The sequence below is a fragment of the Sander vitreus genome, chromosome 20, assembly GCF_031162955.1.
Source record: "Sander vitreus isolate 19-12246 chromosome 20, sanVit1, whole genome shotgun sequence".
Classification (NCBI taxonomy): Eukaryota; Metazoa; Chordata; class Actinopteri; order Perciformes; family Percidae; genus Sander; species Sander vitreus.
The window spans coordinates 16,303,092-16,320,909 of NC_135874.1; the positions used below are offsets into that span (position 1 = coordinate 16,303,092).

A 17,818-nucleotide genomic window follows, 5' to 3' on the forward strand; every position below is an offset into this window, starting at 1 on the left:
ATCAGAGAGCTCAAGCTCTGTCATATTTCCAGGCTCCCGTTTTTTGAATTTTTCATAAATAGAGAAGGTGTGCTTTCTAAAAACATTTCAAGAAGGATTTCAGGGAAATGCCTTTATTACTACAAGTGTGTCGTGGCTTTAAACTCACTCTTTGGAGTACATCAATCACTGCAGGTTTAAAATGTCACTTTAAAAAGTTAGCAGCTTTTGAAAAGTGGACACCATTGGAATTTATTGGAGGTGACATGTTCAAGATGACCACAAACTCCAACTTTTGACCACAACCTTTTAATCAAACTTATCTAATGTATATCTGGTTGTGCAGGTAAACCCTTGCATACCATTAAATCTATGTGTTTTATTAAAAGTGTAATTGACTCAGGTGTCAAATGATGTGTGATTTGACTCCTTTTTGATTGTCTTGTTCAGTCTGTGGCTATACTACTTTTTATGTTTTAATGTCTGACTAAGGTCTATGACCTCAATGAAGTGCTGATAGTGTGCAAGAGTTTACTTATTTTGAGTGTTTGATAATCAAAACATTTTCTGTGTGCTGACAAACTAAAATTTGATGCAACACTTCAAAAGGAAGGGTGCACAGTAAGTCTCCAAAGAATGGAGAGCAAATGAATGCTGGTCATCTTTGAGTGTCACACAGACATTAATATTTCAGGAGACTCTAAGCTGAGATTGAAAAAAGAGCTGGGAGATGGATTTGTGTACTTGTACAGCATCAAACAGCTGCTGAACAGTGTGTGACACGTTTGAGAGAATCATGCGTAGGCCTCTGTCCATGGATCTGGTTTGTTTGTTTCAGCACCTTGAGCAGGTGGACAGCTCCTGCTGCACAGGATGATCAAACCGTAAAAACAGTGGAGTGGGTGCACAAAGAGCCTTTGTGGGTTTTATTCGCACAGTGCAAAACATCAGAATTACATACTGTTTTGCCTCACATGGAGTGAGGAGTTTAAGAGTTAAAGACAAACCAAACACTGTGCAGATGAATAATGTCCCCTACACAAAGGTTTAAGCTCCAGGAACGTTAAAAATCAAACCAGTAGGAGGTTTAAGCGTGACTTGTTTATTGATCTAGTTAAAACATATTTTAGTTACATTAAATCTCAATCTTACATCAAATGTGTAGGGTTAATTCAAGGAATTATTATTTATATATTGATTTTAGTGTCCTTTGTCACTGGCCATCTTTTGTTCCAGTTATGAGTTAGCGGTGTTAATATACATCTCAACAAAGGTGTTGGCAAAATTGATAAAATCTTCTATCAAGATATGTATAATTTTACATTTCAATATCAATACTTATAGTGATATAAAGCCTAGGACTACAGGTGGATACTGTATATTGTTGTGTTGCTTTTATTACAGTAATGAATGAGACACTTTGTGCCCAGACTGGGAATCTGTGAGGAACAACCCACACTGTTAACAGATTTCATACACTACTGTGTAGCACCACACAGACAACTTCCTGTGTACTTTCTCCCCTGCCCTCTCTGGTAGTGATGAAAATGATGGTGCCGTGGTGATGGCAAAGATGTATTACTGTGACTCATTTCCCCAGCTACGTGTCACAGGGCTGCTGGGTATGAAATAAAAATGTCAGGAAACACTTTGGTAAAAGCCTCTTAACCGAAAATTGAACACAAACACAAAGAATATTAGAACAAAACAGCGACTGACGATTTTGTGAAACTTCCATTTATATCTTGCCTGCTATCTAACCACAACAGTTATGTACCATAGGCTAGGCTTTGCTCTTTTTATGTCTGCTGTGGAGAGTAGGCTCCCTGCTATTTGAGATTACTGCTGTAAACTTTCCTGCTATTCCACTGGGGGCCACCATCACAGTGGTACTGACGCATGCAGCATTGTAACTGTTGTCTCATACACAGATAACTAACCAGCAACCCCAGATATCCTCTCACTTGTCACATGTTGTATACTGTATGTTGTATATGCACTGTAGGCAAGTAGTTATCTGATACCTGCAGGTTTTTAAGATTATTTTTTGGGGCATTTTTAGACCTTTATTGACATGACAGCTTAAGACAAGAAAGTGGAGAGAGAGGGGGAATGACATGCAACAAAAAGCCACAGGTTGGAATCAAACCCATGGCCACTGCCGCAAACACTGAGCCTTTGTACATGGGGCGCACGCTCAACCAGGTGAGCTACCCAGGCTCCCCTGCAGGAGCTCTTTTTGTAGCAAAAGATGTCCTGCAGGTATCAGATGTTGTGATATGAGCAGACTTTGTCTTCTAGTTGGCAGTGATCTAGATGTTCAGTTATCTATAAATGAACACCGTGGTGGTTTTTGTATTTTTGTTATCCATTTTCTACAAATGACAAATTTCCCATTAAAGCTGAAACAATCAGTCAATTAGTTGATTAGTCTTATGACAGGAAAACAATTTTTTTTGATAATCAGTCGATTGTTCTGGGTATCTCCGGATTTTGCACTGTTGGTCGGGCAATACAAGATGTTCAAACATGTCAACATGGGCTCTGGGAACTTTAACTATTTTGTGCTATTCTATGGATAAAATAAATTATTGAAAATTCAAAAGAATAATTGGCAGATTCATCATTAATTAAAATGATAGTTTCAGCCTTTCTTCACATTATTGCTGACCATTTAGACCGTATGTTTTTAGATCGATTTACTACCTTCCTAACATCAATTGCCTGCCATTAATGTGATTACAACATGAAAATTAGCTTACAGAGACCTGAAAATTGATACTCTGGCAAAACAGGCTTTGCATTGAGAAGCTGTATTTTAAAAAAAAAACAATAAGCAAACAAGGATGTTGAGAAAAGAATAATCTAGATTCGGACATTACCTGCATTGTAAAGGCTCCTCGTCTCTCAAATCTGACATGTTGGAACTTTCTTGATCACAATAGTAACAGTCCCTGAAGGTAACTGCATTACCACACAATTGCAATGTAACTTTGACAACAAATAAATGCATCGTAAGCACATTTCTATGCTTGGAGTTCATTTTCATACCATACTTAAATGAATGGAAACCAATGGCTTCTTTTGAATATGATTGACAGTAGTGTAATATTATTAAAAAGCATTGTAATTTCCACACATCAAATGTAGGTGCAAGGAAAGCAGCATTGATAAAATAACAACTACAATTGTTTCCATAAGGCCTTTTGTTTATTAAATGCATGATTGACATTATGTCATATGTTGAGACATGTTGTATTTTGACTATTTTGCATGTTCCTTTTAAATATGGTTAAGATGCTTACAGAGAGTTGAGATTTCTCTAAAGGAAGCTGTTCTAATAAGCAGTGGTTGCACTTCTTTGTAGATGTGGGCGTGAAGGTAATTTCAGCTCTGAGACTCAGGTTTTCTCACAGGCCCATTTTTAGGATCAGTTCCAGCAGTATGAGAGGTTGTGGGTGGAATTTTCCAGAAGCTTGGAGGTATGCAGAGAAAACACAGATTGTGCAGGTTCTGTTGTTCTGAGTCAGGTTCATCCAGCACACATGTTGAACTGAAGCCATCACTAATGTCAGATGGGTTCTGATAAGGAACAGCCCAGTCCACACAGCAGCAGCAGGACAGGCACACATCGCTCTCCTGGGGCCCTACTGAGCATGTGCAGCCAGACAGGAAGCAGGTGTTTGGTTTGTTGAGCACAGCCCTGTGTATGCAGTCATCACAGTCATACTATGGCTCATTCAGCCTTCAGAACGAGGCTGAGTGGGGGGATGCTGCATTAACTGTGTGCTCTGAGCAGACACACCTCGGTGATCTTTGTTTGTGTGTTGTGTGATAGAGAGAGGGTGAGTTATGAAAACAGTGAAGCCTCCTCTCTCCTCCACTGAACAGGTGGTGAGCAGATTGGGCTAAAACCTCCACCCCCTTTCCTCCTCAGGCTGAGTCTGATGAGGATTGCCCATCCACACACCCCAACACCACCCTCCAACCAAAACCATTACAGCAGATGCCTGTAGCTCCTGTAGAGTTGAAAATAAGATACTCTTACACATGGCATCCCCATTAAAATATCTCAACAAACTACAAGAAGATACACTATATGGTCTAACGTATGTGGCTGCTTCTTTACACAAACTGGGGCTTGCTTTCATGGTTTTGACCAATCAGTTCTAATTTAGGGAAAATAAATCTTTATTCTACAGCATACAATGATATTTTAGACAATAGTGTGCTTCCAATTTGCATCGAAGTTTGGGAACGGCCATTTCCTGTTTCAATGTGACAAGGCTCCAGTGCACAAAGCCAGGTCCATTAATAAAGAAAACCCAATCTGACCCTCTTTGGGATGAATTGGAGCCAGGCTTGCAGCACTACATCACAGACTAACTTTATCTCACTGATGTTTTTGTAGCAGGGAACAAATGCATGCATCCAGGTTCCAATATCTTGTGGAAAGCCTTCCCAGAAGAGTGGAGGCTGTTTATGCAGCATATTAATGCTCAGGGCTTTAGAATGAGATCACATACAGGAGTAATGTTCAGGCGTCCCTGCTTGCCATGTAGTGAATGTAAGTGAATGAGAGCATTGATACAATGGAGAGGTCTCAGTACACCCCACATGTGATTTTGCAAATGCGCCGTCAACTCTGGTTTGATATAACATTATAGAACCATCAAGCAGCCGCTGGTCCATCTACAGTAGATTATTGGAGGGCTTACCTGTGACCTGAGGAAAGAAGAGTAAAAAATCCACCACAGGTGCTCTTTGGTGTATTGATGGGAAAACTACACGGCGTAAACAAATAATATAAGCTCCTGATGAAAAACTCTGAAATACTTGCCCAGCTCCAAACTTCAGACAGACAAAGTTAGTAACTAGCCAGTGAATATAATGGAACACCTGGCAACCTAAAGAGAGAACGAAAGAGAGAGATGTTTGCATTTCATACTGCAAATTAGAGGTACTGTAACAGATCAGTCATCTCATGTCATGTTTCATGTTTTATTGGCTTGTTAACAGTTTATCAGAGAAGGATTGTTTTAACAAAATACATTTTAAACACCAGGAATTCCATAATCAGGGGCTCAGTTTTAGATTAACATGCAGAGCTGAAAATCACTCATGAATATTCTACCAGCTCTGGGCCTTTGAGATTAAGCTGTTGACAGGGGAAATGTCAAACCACTCCCTTCCATGCAGGTATCGTGGAAGGGAAAAAAAATGCATGTTTAACAAGGCTGCAGTCAGGAAGAGAACAACAGCTCTGAAAACATTACTCTTTTATTTATGGTGATTGCAAGTTGTCCTTGGGGGTGGTCTTTTATCTCACAGTGGCTGGCAGTTGATACGATGCACAGATTTGGAAGTCATCACAAGTTCACATTTTATTTATGGTTCATCTCTCTGGCAAAAAAGAAATCTTTTTCAAGCAATCTCTCTCGCATTCCCTCAGGCAGGTAATGAATCTTGATCCAATGGAGTGATTTCCACTGCACCAAACGGTTTATGTTGTAAATTAGGTTTTGGTACTTCTGGGAACATGTTTAGATGTAAAGATGTTTACTGTCATGGCTTTTTATAAGATAACATACTGTAGATTCAGCGTCTCATTTCAGCATGAAAAAGCACTTGTTGAGGGATCTAGTAAAGTGATTTAAATGATGGTAAAAGTGAGTAGTGGTTGCCAATGCGCTTGGTTTAAATCTTCGCAGGGAACTTTGTTGCACACTATCCCTCTCTATCTCCCCAGTGTTTTAAGCCATGATGGGTAGTGTCAGTCAATCCACCACTTTGGTATATAAACTGAAATATCTCAATTTGAATTGAATTGACATTGATGTCTCAATTTTTATAACTTTGGTGACCCTCTGACGTTTCATGTAGTGCCACCATCAGGTCAAAAATTAATATGGCCAAATACCTCCAGAACTAATGACATTCTCATCAGCCTCAGCTGTACTTTGTGTTTAGTGCTAATTGGCAAATGCTTAGCTGACCATAGTAAACATTTTGCCTGCTGAACATCAGCATTTTTTATTGTCATTGTGAGCAGGTTGTCATGCTAGCATTATCATTTAGCTCAAATAGGTACAGCCTCATAGAACGGATAGCATGGCTGTAGAATTTTAGTCTTGTTTCACACGCGCACGCACGCATGCACACACACACACACACACACAGAGATTGGTGCAATGAGCTGATTAGCTGACCTGAGCTAGCTTTTTCCTCCTTACAGCTTGCCCAGGCTTTTTCTTTTTGCTTCTCTGACTCAAACTCAGGTATATCTCATCACCAGCTCACAGCTCTTGTACTGACTTCAGCATCTGCGATCATAATAGTCTAACTGAGCACAGAGGAGGGATTTCACTCATGCTGCCAGGGGGAGGCACAACACTGCTACCCAAGCCAAACATCAGTTTGTAATCTGCTGTGTTGGCTTGGAAGCCTGAGTCAGGGATGAGAAGGAGCGAAATGAGCAGAGGGAAATGATTAGACTTCAGTTTTGCAGAGTTCAATAAGCTGGAGAAGAAATGTATACCATGGGATAACTGTGAGCATGTTTAGGGGTGAGGCAGAAAGAATATCCATGGAGTCTTGTGGCTAAACTGCCGAGTCATGTTGTGACGTTTGTCCAAATGATGTGTGAAATGTTGTGTGAAACCAGCCTGTATCCTTCAGCATCCTGTTCTGTTCTGGAGATGGAGAGGAAGAGTTTTACTGTTAGCATCAGCAGCCATCAGCATTCAAAGTGAAAAATTTGTCTGATGCAGGAAGAGGAAGCAGCATAATGAGCCGATAAAGGTCTGTTTAAGCTTCTGCATGTCACATCTAGTTATAGCTTCAGTTTACAGCTAGCTAGTTGTGTTTTCTTCCCTAGAAAGGCATCATTTCTGTTTGATTTAGCTCCTGCTGCTGTGTCACAATTCACGCAGTCACTTTTTGATTTGTTTGCTACCATCAGCTCATCACAGGAATATAAAAATTGGCACAGAACAGTTTACTTTTTTTTTACTGCAGCTTTCCATTTTAGGCTTTTTCAACATGATGCTTAAATTAATGAATAAACAGGCAAATAGTGCAAACAGTATCATTATCACAAGCAATGCCTTTTATCTAAATACCACTGAGGCTCAGTCTGGATGCTTTGGTTGATTTATCATTTTATTGATCACATGTTAGTTTGTCCATCCATTTGTTTGAAAATGTGTTTACAAAATGACAATTTCTCACACAAAACCTTATCATCCAATATCGGTAAAATATAAAGAATCCAGTAAATTAAACGCCAATGTTTTATTTTTCTCAAAGAACTGAATGCTCTGTCCTTGTACTGTAAGCCTATGTGGATTTTAATCCATTCTTAGTTGTAAAATAATCATATTGTGCATATCCCTGGCTTATTTATGTATTGGCAGAGAGATGGTGTGATATATGGTAGATTGGCTTCTGTGGAAACACAACTCTGCAGCCTGCGTTTGTGTATGTTATGGATTTTGCTTTGTGATCCATCCTCAGTGGATCTCCTCCCCAGTTGTGTCCACAGGGAGGGTCAGATGCTGTGTATCTGACAGCATCTGAATATTGACTGCAAGCCATAAAGTTGCACAACAAGAGGTAAGAAAGAGACTACAGTGGTGCAGAAAGAGCTACTAGGGTTGTATTTTTATACTTCTGGTATATCTCCAGACCTCTCTGAGAGTGTGATGTATAGTCCAGCAGCACTGCCACTGATCAGCTCGCCCTCCGACACTGGACATCCTGCTGTGGTTTCTGTTGCACAACAAGCGTTGTTTGGTAAATGCTTCACAAAACTGTGATGGTAGCTTCTCAGGAAGTGACATCATTGGCGCAGTGATAAATCGAACCAAGGTTGGGTTCAGTATTGTGTGCCAGTTTGGAGGCCTTTAGCTTCCTCTCTCTTTTTTCGCTTCAATCTCGTGTTACCTCACAGCTCTTGTGAGAGTTGGACAGCAGAGTGCTGTGATGCAGTTTTGGCTGCCATTTACTGCTGCGGAGCACACAGCGTGTTTACTACACTTTGTTATTGTCACAGTAACAACATCTCTCAATATGTCTTGGAATCTCGTTTTTTTTCCCCATGATTGATGTCTTTCACTCAGGTGGAATCGCAGTATTGATGCAAAGCTTTGTCAGTACTCTGTTGCTGCTCCATTTCCTCAGATTGTTTATTTAGTGAGGAGTGTACACACACTAAGCAGCTGGGAGACAGGACTGTATTGATCTAAAGTGTGGCGAGGGCTCCATTCTGTGGTCATGGCATTGTGAGTGAACATATCCTGCACATGCTTCTATAGACAGAGAGAGAAGTGCACAGAAACTGCCAATCTTCAACAAGCTGTTCAAAATTGCAGTGGAGTACGCAGTTTAAGCTTTTACCCTTGTTCTGACTTTTTACAAAATAAATATGCTCTTGTCTACGTGGTAAATGGGCTGTTAGTATCTTCCTGTCACATATTATGGCTTTTCAAAGAGCTTGTGGTATGCCTGTCATCCAATCAGTTTGTCTGTCCATGCAACGTCTCCATGTCCATTTGTCAAATACAGACACAGATCACTAGCTGCTAATGGACTGTGATGGTCATTAGACTGATCCTTGGAAATGCTATGATAACTGCACTTAGAGTAAGTGTCACTGCAAAGTTAAAAATTAACACAACATTAAATCACAATTTCATTGCTTATTACCAACAACACAGCCACTGTCTTTATTAAAATCCACAAATATCATAATTCTATGTAAATAAACTGTAAAGAGGCTTGTATAGGGTGAGTAGGTATTGAAAAGATATGGCAACAAATAACATGACTAAAACTTCTGTTTAAAGCAAGGCTCTGCAACCTTTGAGGCAATAAATAACACATTCTTCCTCCTATGAAATGAAAAGTTGTATTCATTCAGTTGTATTCAGCAGTAAAACACACATTTTGTTTATCCAATACCTTCAGGGCGATTTTCTGCTACAGCCTTCCTTGACCTGGTATGACCAGTTGCTTATAGTGGCAAAGTTTAGCTAATATTGTTATATAACCCACATTTTTCAGTTTGATGACTTTCTTCCTCTTCTGTTACTGTAGAAATAGCTAGTGTTTTTAGCTAAATGCTAAACAGTAGGTTAGCTAAACTATTAAATGCTAGCATTTAGCCAAGCGGCAACCTCCGGGCCTGAAAAGTGAACCCAATGCAAAAGTGCCTTACACTTCCATTCCTTAAAATAGCCAGCACGGGGCGACGAAAATAAGTCAGATTGTAAAAAAGTCTATGAGGAAATGAACCTATTTGTCACTTAATTTATTACCACAGTAAACATTTTCTCAATCGCTAGTCTTTTTCAACACAGCATGATTATGGTCTTATTTAGAGTAAAATAGATGATAAAGCAGGGTTTGCTTTAGGGCGTTGCTACCATGAGTTCTCAGTCAGATTCACACAAAAAAAAAAACAAGAGACATACAGTAAGTCCAACAGTTGACCAAACTTGGCTAATGGTCTCTTTCTTTATTTCTCTGTTTTTCCTTCAGGTATGGTCCTGTGCTGATGGCGCACTCTGAGCTGTTTGTGACAAGAGCGCCCCCTGTGAAGGGGAGAGCTGTGGAGCTGGATGTTCTGAGCTACCTGGACTATTTTGGGGATGAAAACAACACTGCTGAAAGATGCTACCGCTCGCACTCCCGCAGCAGCGTCCTCCAGGGTCTGCCGTTTGGAGGGGTGCCCACGGTCCTCGCCATCAATGTCGTGCTCTGGATGGTACAGACTCACACCCGACCACCCAATAATATAGGAAAGCCATGGTCAATTAACATTTGTTTCAAAATTATGTTATGAAACAGCTTTCGTAATGACGTTTTGCCATTTTCCTATTGTCCCACTTTCTATAATACCCAATGCAGTTGAATTCTCTTTAAGTTATGCAAATGGATGACGTTAGAATAAGGGCTGCAACTGATTATTGCATTGTTGATTATTCTGCTGATTATTTCTTGGTTTAATGGTGATGTCTTGTTTTGTCCAACCAACAGTGCAAAATCAAAAGATATTTGGTTTACTATCGAGAAAACCAGAGACTTTTTACATTTGAGAAGCTGGAAATTTGAATTGGCTTTTTTTGCTTACAAAATAAAGTTTTTAGAAATTAATTATTACTAAAAATGAATTAATAATATGACAATTAATTCAAAAATCAATACATTGACTAATGTTTCAGCTCTACTTAGAACCATGTTTGCTGTCTTTAATAGGTAGCTTTTTGTCCATATTTTACACTCCGAGTCATCTCTTATTTTGTTAAGTTGGCAGCTTAGAAATAGCCTCGATAACAAGGTCTGTGAATACATCCAGAGCTGCCAACACCCTGTTGAGATATTTGCGAAGAGCCCTGATACAAACAGACAACAAGAGGTGATAGTCAGAGGGCTATTTCTGTAAAAAAAAAAAAAAAAGAAAAAAAAAAAGGATACAGTATCTAATGGACATCCTGTCTCAAGTGCTTCACTTTGCTCTTGATGACAATAAAGTACAACAGCAGCATCTGGAGAGTTAGTGGTGCGGGACACCACACATGAATGTATGAAAATAATGCAGACATACTGTGTATCCAAAACATGTCAGGAAGTCAAAGCTGTATATATGACTCTGCATCTGTTGTAGGCAATGTCTGTATTGACAGTTCGTATAAGTATTAGTGTATAATTTTGATGATGCTTAAAGGCAAAATTTGTAATCCTAATTTAAACAAAAATGCCGTAATAATAGAAATAAAACTAGGAATATGCGTTGAACCTTATATGTCTCTTAACTTGACTGGCAAAGTGCACTCCATTTGTTTTAGATGAGTTTACTTGTCATACTTACACAAAACTACTTATTAGGAGTGCTACTCAAAACAGTTGTATAATGTCCTTTGTCACTGTGGGGGAGCTTTCTAAAGTGTGAGAAAATAACCCTGAGGATGTCATCAGGGTTACCTCGTCTTGGATTTGAAGACAACACTTTTTTTAACAGAAAGCCTGCAGTCCAAGCTGGCAGCATGACATTTGAAAGATATACATTTTTACCAGCTGGGAAGGATATAATGAAAGTTGCTACCAGGTTATGTTATGGGAATTGATTATCCAGTGTTTTTGGAGCTGGACCTATGCTAGGGACTAAAGGCCTCTGCTGCTTTATTTTTGACTATACTTTTTTTAATCTGTCCCTCACAAGTCCCTCAACTTTATGAAAGTGCAATAGTATATGATAAGCAAAGAAACAGAAACATTTTGGAGACTTTTTGTATATGTCAGGGCTTTTGGATCTCATAATAATGTACAAGAACACACACACGTTATATGCATGTCATAGACATCAAATTGCAGTAAATCTGCATGTTTGAATTTCCCTCTCATGTAGTATATAAAACAGTGTATACACTGTTTACAGACATAGTTGCATATTTTTACTACTGTCTTCAGATAATAATAGGCTGTCAGGCATTGTCAAGATTGATCTCCACACTTATATCACTCTCAATCTGCCACCTCCGTGTTAATTGGCTTATTTTATCGCTGCTAGGTTGTCAAGACAACACATAGGGTCGAGCGGTGTCCCTTAACGACAAGCATGAGTCAAAGCACGCTTCCCCCCCAGGTGACGGGAGCACGCCTTTGCATCAATTCCATCATCATACAGAATAATAATAAATCATCAGCGGGACTTAAGGAAACATGCCCATGCATCAAGTCCAAATGAAATAAAACAACAGGGAGGGGTTTGGACCCTGACTGTTAATGTGATCACACACTCATTATTCAGCTACAATCCTTCATCAAGGCCACCCCGATTGTCTGGCTCTATTCAGCATTATTGAGAGCTTTTTTCTGATTTACATGGCTGCCATCCCTGTCCACTAAACCAAATGTCTACTAAACTCTAATGAGTTAATAATTTAATGCTGTAATTAAAATCAAACAGTCATCCGCACTTTTACACCATTTGCATATGTCAACATTCATCCATCAATGCCAAATTATGCTCTTTATATTGAACCAGGGCTGTTAAGCTTGAATCCACTATTGTTTATAATATGACACTGAATAGGCTTTTTTGTTTAATTTTTGATGCTAGTTCTCCATTTGTGGCAGAAAAGAGGAAATTAATTTGTTCTTGCTATTGACTACACTCATTTGTCATCAGTGCACATCATGTGTTGACGTGTGCATGCTGACCTGTCTGGTAGTTTCCAAGACAACCACGTACCACTCTAAAGAAAGAAGATGGTTCATTATTGCTGCTGCTTTTTGAAACTGTCTATTATTTGTAGGCTCTTTATGAGAACGCAGAGCCGGGGCACAGCTTTCAAATGGAGCAGTATGAGAGAGGTTTTGGAGAGGCCCAGAGTAAATGAGGATGTGCGTGATTGTGTAAATCAGATTCTCAGGAGCTTCATACATTCATATTCTTGTTCTGTGTTACAGTTCTTGTTGCTCATCTTCTCCTGTCTGAGGAAGGCTGCATGGGACTATGGCCGCCTGGCTTTGCTGATGGAGAATGACAGGTAAATCCATCACTTGCTGTCTTATGCTAAAAATCTGATACACTTGCTGGTTTGTGAGCCATGACAACATTTAAGATGGAGAAATAATTCTCAGAGGAACCACTGCTGAGTCCTGATCCTGAAGCCTCAGCGCCCTCTGCTGTGTATAAATGGTACTGTGTAGGAGGCAAATTACTGCAAAGAGCTACTCTGCCTTGCTTCTAATAATCATTTGTTGTTATTGGACTGATAACTTTGGCATGTCATATTAACAGTGAAAATATAAAAGTGTTAACACACACCAGACATACACATACATAGTATATGTAAGCACAGAGTTGTTCGGATGGAACAGTCTATTTACTCTTTTTTTTTAGGGCTACAACTAACAGAAATTTGGAAATAAATTGCTTGATTTGTTCCGACCAACCTTCCTAAAACCATAGTATCAATTTACAGCAATATAAAACCAAGAAACCAAGAAACCCTCACATTTTAGAAGCCTGAACCAGCCAATGTTTGGCAATTTCACCTTGATAAATAACTTAAAAAGTCCAGGCTAGAAGGCCGATGTTATTCTATATTTTTCTCATTGCCAACAAATCCCATAAAAAGATCAAAACAAAAATGTGTTAGTCCATCTCTCAATACTTTACCAAACTTATTTTCCTATACTTTTTACCCTGTCTGTGGCACTCAACCCAAAGTCTACTATAGTTTCTAGGAGAAACAGGTCCCAAATATAAGTTTCATTTTTATAAAAGGCTAAATCATTTCCAAAAACATATGCGCACTGTAGTACTTTAGCAAATGTTACTCAAACAAGTAATGCATGTGTGTGGAGTAAGAAAACAATAGAATATCACCAGACTTCACCAGAGATCCTTTACACAATTAATCAATTATCAGATACCTTTAAAGGATGCAAAACGAGTCAAGGTCCACACGGCCATCTGCACAAATCTGCAGCAGTTTTCCTCTGCTTGACCTGAGTTTCCTATCCAGGGGAGTGCAGGCTTGATTAGTTCTGCCTAACCAGCAGCGGCTTCATAGTACGCAAGGGCAAGCAGCATCTGTGTGTTTTGCCAAGTTGTCCTCTCTCGTATACTATTTAATTATGCGGCTTAATTTGACACACAGTTGAACTGTCAGTGGTACGGCCCAGAGAGAAATATCTACAAATTCAATCATCACACTGGCTTTATTGTATTCGACCATACTGAATGTCTTCATTCTGAATGTCTTTTTTTGTATACACACACAGGTTTCAGACTGTGAAACTGTCTAGAGCAGTTACATTATGTTACATAGTGGATGTATTGATAAGGTTGTGTCAGGCCACAATCAATATGATGATCTTGCTATTTATTTGTTTCATCTTGCCCAATTCAGTCTCACATCCCTGTTTTATGGAGAACCAAGTGAGAAAGAAAAGTCTCCGTCAGAGTCTAGTCCCTCCGACTCTGAGACCAAGGACATGGTGAGTTTTGTTTTGTTTGCCTGCGCAGAGAGTTTTCCATCAGTTCCTAAAGCACCAAGGAACCCCATAATAGCATTTTCGGATAAATTAAAGGTACCCTGTGGATTTCATCCTTGTTTTGTTTACACCCAGCCTCTGTGTCCTTTAGGTCACACAAAAATGTTAAATGCATTCCATACCTCATAAAATATTTGCAGTTTATGTGTTGAAACCTGCATTGTTCCCATTCTAAGTTTACAGCTGAGTGTGGTTCTGCTGCCTTACTTTAAAGTTGCACTAATTCATATTTTTTCATTAACAATGTATCAAATAACTATGTGTAACGTGAAAGGGGTCACAGCTAGTGACAAAAACCACAAAGAAAGATCATCCAACTCTGCAGTTTCTTTCAGCTATATGGAGTGTTTATCGTATCTTTTAGTTCATTGTTTTGATTTTACAGCGCTCAAGAGCCACTCTTATCAACCTAGTTTCCAGCCACAGCAGGCAACAGTTTTCAGCGAAAAAGCTCTGATAAACCCACTGTATGCTTTCTGTCCTGCACCAAAGTTACCAAAGCGACTACAGTAGCTAGTGGAGCATTTAACAGATTGATTGGTGGAGAGTGAAAATTGGACTTAGAGATCAGATTAACACAAAATCGACTTTGAATGAATGCTAATGTTGCTACTTATCAGCTGGATGTGTAAGTAGACATGCATTGACATATGGAAAACTAGCGAAAATAAGCTGTTATAGCTAATAGTGCGACAACAAAGTAAACTGGTTTAGGTCTACTAACCCAGGAAAAACAGTGCCACCTCTGTGTCGGTCCAAAATCCTCTCCATTTTTAGTTTTGTCACCCAACATATCTACATATCTTTTTTTTTTTGCTTTTTCCTTTTTCCATTCAATACTTTTTTCTCCTGCCTTGCTGCCCTGAGCTCTTGTGCAAAACTAGAGTAGCCGAACAACTTCGCTCCAAACAATGGGGAAAATGTTCCACTACGCTTCTTCTAATGCCAGCCAGTGCACCTCGGCACACAGCATGGTCACATCCACAGCAACTGAAGCCAGGAAGGGCAATCAGACTCTTAGGTGCTCATTTCATGGCTGTGAGATACTATAAAGACAATGAAAGTTGTGTCACAGGTAAAAGGTGACAGTCTACTTATGCAGTACACATACAATATTTATGCTGGTAGAACACATGCAAACAATAAAGGGACCTGATCAACCTAACCCTGCTCTACAGTGCCACTAGTGGTATAAAACTCCACAAACAGTAAAATTAGGGTAAACGATCATAGTATTTGAGTAGAAGACTGATAGACTCCAGTTTTCTGTACACTGCAAAATATAAAGGAGAAAGCGTTATGGGAAATGTAGAAACAAGTCAAATTTTTAAGAAACACTATTATCAACAATACCACTGATGTTAGACAGTCTATCAGTCTTCCTGATCATGTTCTCATTTATTTACAGTAACTATACCACAGTGTCACAGTTAATTTGTCAATGATATATTGATGTCTGCACTTTTACAATAAAGGCCACATGACTAAGATGGTATTGCATCAACTGTAAGAGGAAAGTTTGGCTCATGACTCAGCTGTGAGTCCATGACACCTGTGTGATAGACTGAGGTCACTATCTGCATGTTTATAACAGTGTAAGACAAAGAGTCAGACTGGAGTCATCGTCCTGTGCCTACTCAAAGCTGAGGCTGCAGTAAAGTGGTTACTGCTCCAGGCTAGACCTATTAAATCTCCCCCTCTGTGTCACTCTGAGACCTTATTACTATGCAAATAGCGGATGCATGCAAATAGCCAGATGTGGTATGCACAGACTTGCATGCATATGTAATTTATATATCTTAAATAACTAATCCATTGGATGTTTTATGATTCTCCTCTCCTTTCAGGGCTTCTGCTCGTGGCTCTCATCACTTTACCACATGAAGTAAGTGCACAAAGCAGTTGCCCTTGTAATTATTTTTTACCCTTCTCTCATCTTAGCTTCCATCCTTTTATTGGCCCACTTTCTTCAAAGCTGATGTAACCGGCAAATGTAAAGTCTCTTGTTATATGTCATTTAGCAGCAAAAACAAACGAGTCTGGGCTCATGTGACCGCCGGTGCCGTGGTTTCCCCTTGAATATTTGCTCTTGCTCCAGTCTGACTACACACAACATATTTAGGCCTGTAAAAAGGCGATTACCACGGTGTCCATGGTTTCCATAGTATTATGGCAGGGTTTGGTTGCCTCTGTTTTTAGCTACTGTGCCAGCATCTCGCCCTGGGAAAGTGTAAACCCACCCTGAGAGTTCGCAATGTGTGGGCCTTCGTGTGACTAGGGTGCCCCTTTTTTCTTCTTTTTTTATTCTTTATGTTTTTGTTTTTGTTCTATTTTTATGACACTGGCTTTCCTGAACCTCCCGCCTGGTAACCACATCTTCTGGCACCAATGTAGTGGTGCCATAGTTTTAATTATGATGAGATATAAGCTGTAGGCCCATTTGTCCTGCAAATAGACAAACCTGCATACATATCCTAGGTTAAGATTGCACAGCTCTGATTATCATCACATGTATATTGTGTGGAAATTCAATTATTGACACCTGAAGAAACAATTTGCAACATCTTTTTGCCATGTAGCATACAGAGTTTGGGATCTCTGGATTATGGGATTAAGGGATTCTGAATGTTTCCCCTCTCTCTATTTCCTCAGGGATGAGGAGATACGAAGCAAATGCGGCATTGACGCCGTCACATACCTGTCCTTCCAGCGCCACATCATCCTGCTCATGACAGTGGTTTGCCTGCTGTCTTTGGCCGTAATCCTGCCGGTCAATTTTTCCGGGAACCTCCTGGGTATTTTTGTCTGCAGATGATGGTCTAGCTGGCCGACTGTTTGAAAAGCCAAGGGATATCCTTTACCATAGGGGAGGCACATGGGGCATCTCGCAGGCCACACAGAGACTATTACACACACCTACACACCTAAGGATTTATTGGTTAAATGCACCAAAACTTTAGCTTAAAACAATCACTGTTAAAGCTGAGTTTAAAAAAAGCCGAAGTAGTGGCTGGGTTGGCTCAGTGGGTAGAGCAGGCCCACATTTATTGAGAGGTTTATTCCTCGGTGCAGAGGTCCAGGGTTCGAATCCGACCTCTGATGATTTCCTGCATGTCTTCCCCCTATCAGTTAAAGGTGGAAAAAGCATATTGCGTAAATGAAATTAGATCAAAGCTGAAATCAACTCTGAAGTTCATTTTAAACTAAAATGAGCCATAAAACAACATTATGAAGTGAAACTATTACTATTTATATACACTGTTATCCCGAATTAGTTGACTTTACTAGAAATTTGTGTGGAAACCCCTTGCCTTAACTTAACAGGTCAAGTTGTACAGTATTAACACACAACGGTAAATTGATGCAGTAGACAAATCAAGTTTACATTAGTAGTCATTACTGCAAATCATTAGTTAACAAAAGTTATTTTTTCTGGAGTCATGTTGTCTAAAATAAGCATGTTAAGTTAAAGCTTTAGTGCGTAACTTTTTTATATTAATGAACGTCCGTTACATTTAAGCCAAATGAGTTGATACAAAGCTAATTAAGAGATAATTACCTCTTCTGAAGAGTCCATCATGTTTTTTAATCCTCAGTGTCCTCCTTGGCTACTAGCAACTGCGTGGGGGAGGGGTGGGGGTGAGTGTGGTGCGGGATCACCAAAGGCTGGTAGCTTATGGACGCGCAGACTATTTTGTTATCATTACTTAAAATTCCTCGTGTGGGCGCCAGAAACTACGCACTATAGCTTTAAACATGCAAAGAAATCATC

The 17,818-nt window shown here is 39.6% G+C and overlaps 1 protein-coding gene across 1 annotated transcript in view; it reads left to right on the plus strand.

The window, feature by feature from the left end:
* The window catches only part of tmem63c (transmembrane protein 63C), a 30,838-nt gene that overhangs the window by 983 nt on the left and 12,037 nt on the right, over window positions 1–17,818 (plus strand). The window contains exons 2-6 of the mRNA XM_078278188.1: window positions 9,520–9,745; window positions 12,451–12,530; window positions 13,902–13,989; window positions 15,894–15,931; window positions 16,699–16,841. Coding sequence (XP_078134314.1) covers window positions 9,536–9,745; window positions 12,451–12,530; window positions 13,902–13,989; window positions 15,894–15,931; window positions 16,699–16,841 — 559 coding nt within the window. The 5' untranslated portion in view covers window positions 9,520–9,535. The remainder of the gene's footprint in view (window positions 1–9,519; window positions 9,746–12,450; window positions 12,531–13,901; window positions 13,990–15,893; window positions 15,932–16,698; window positions 16,842–17,818) is intronic.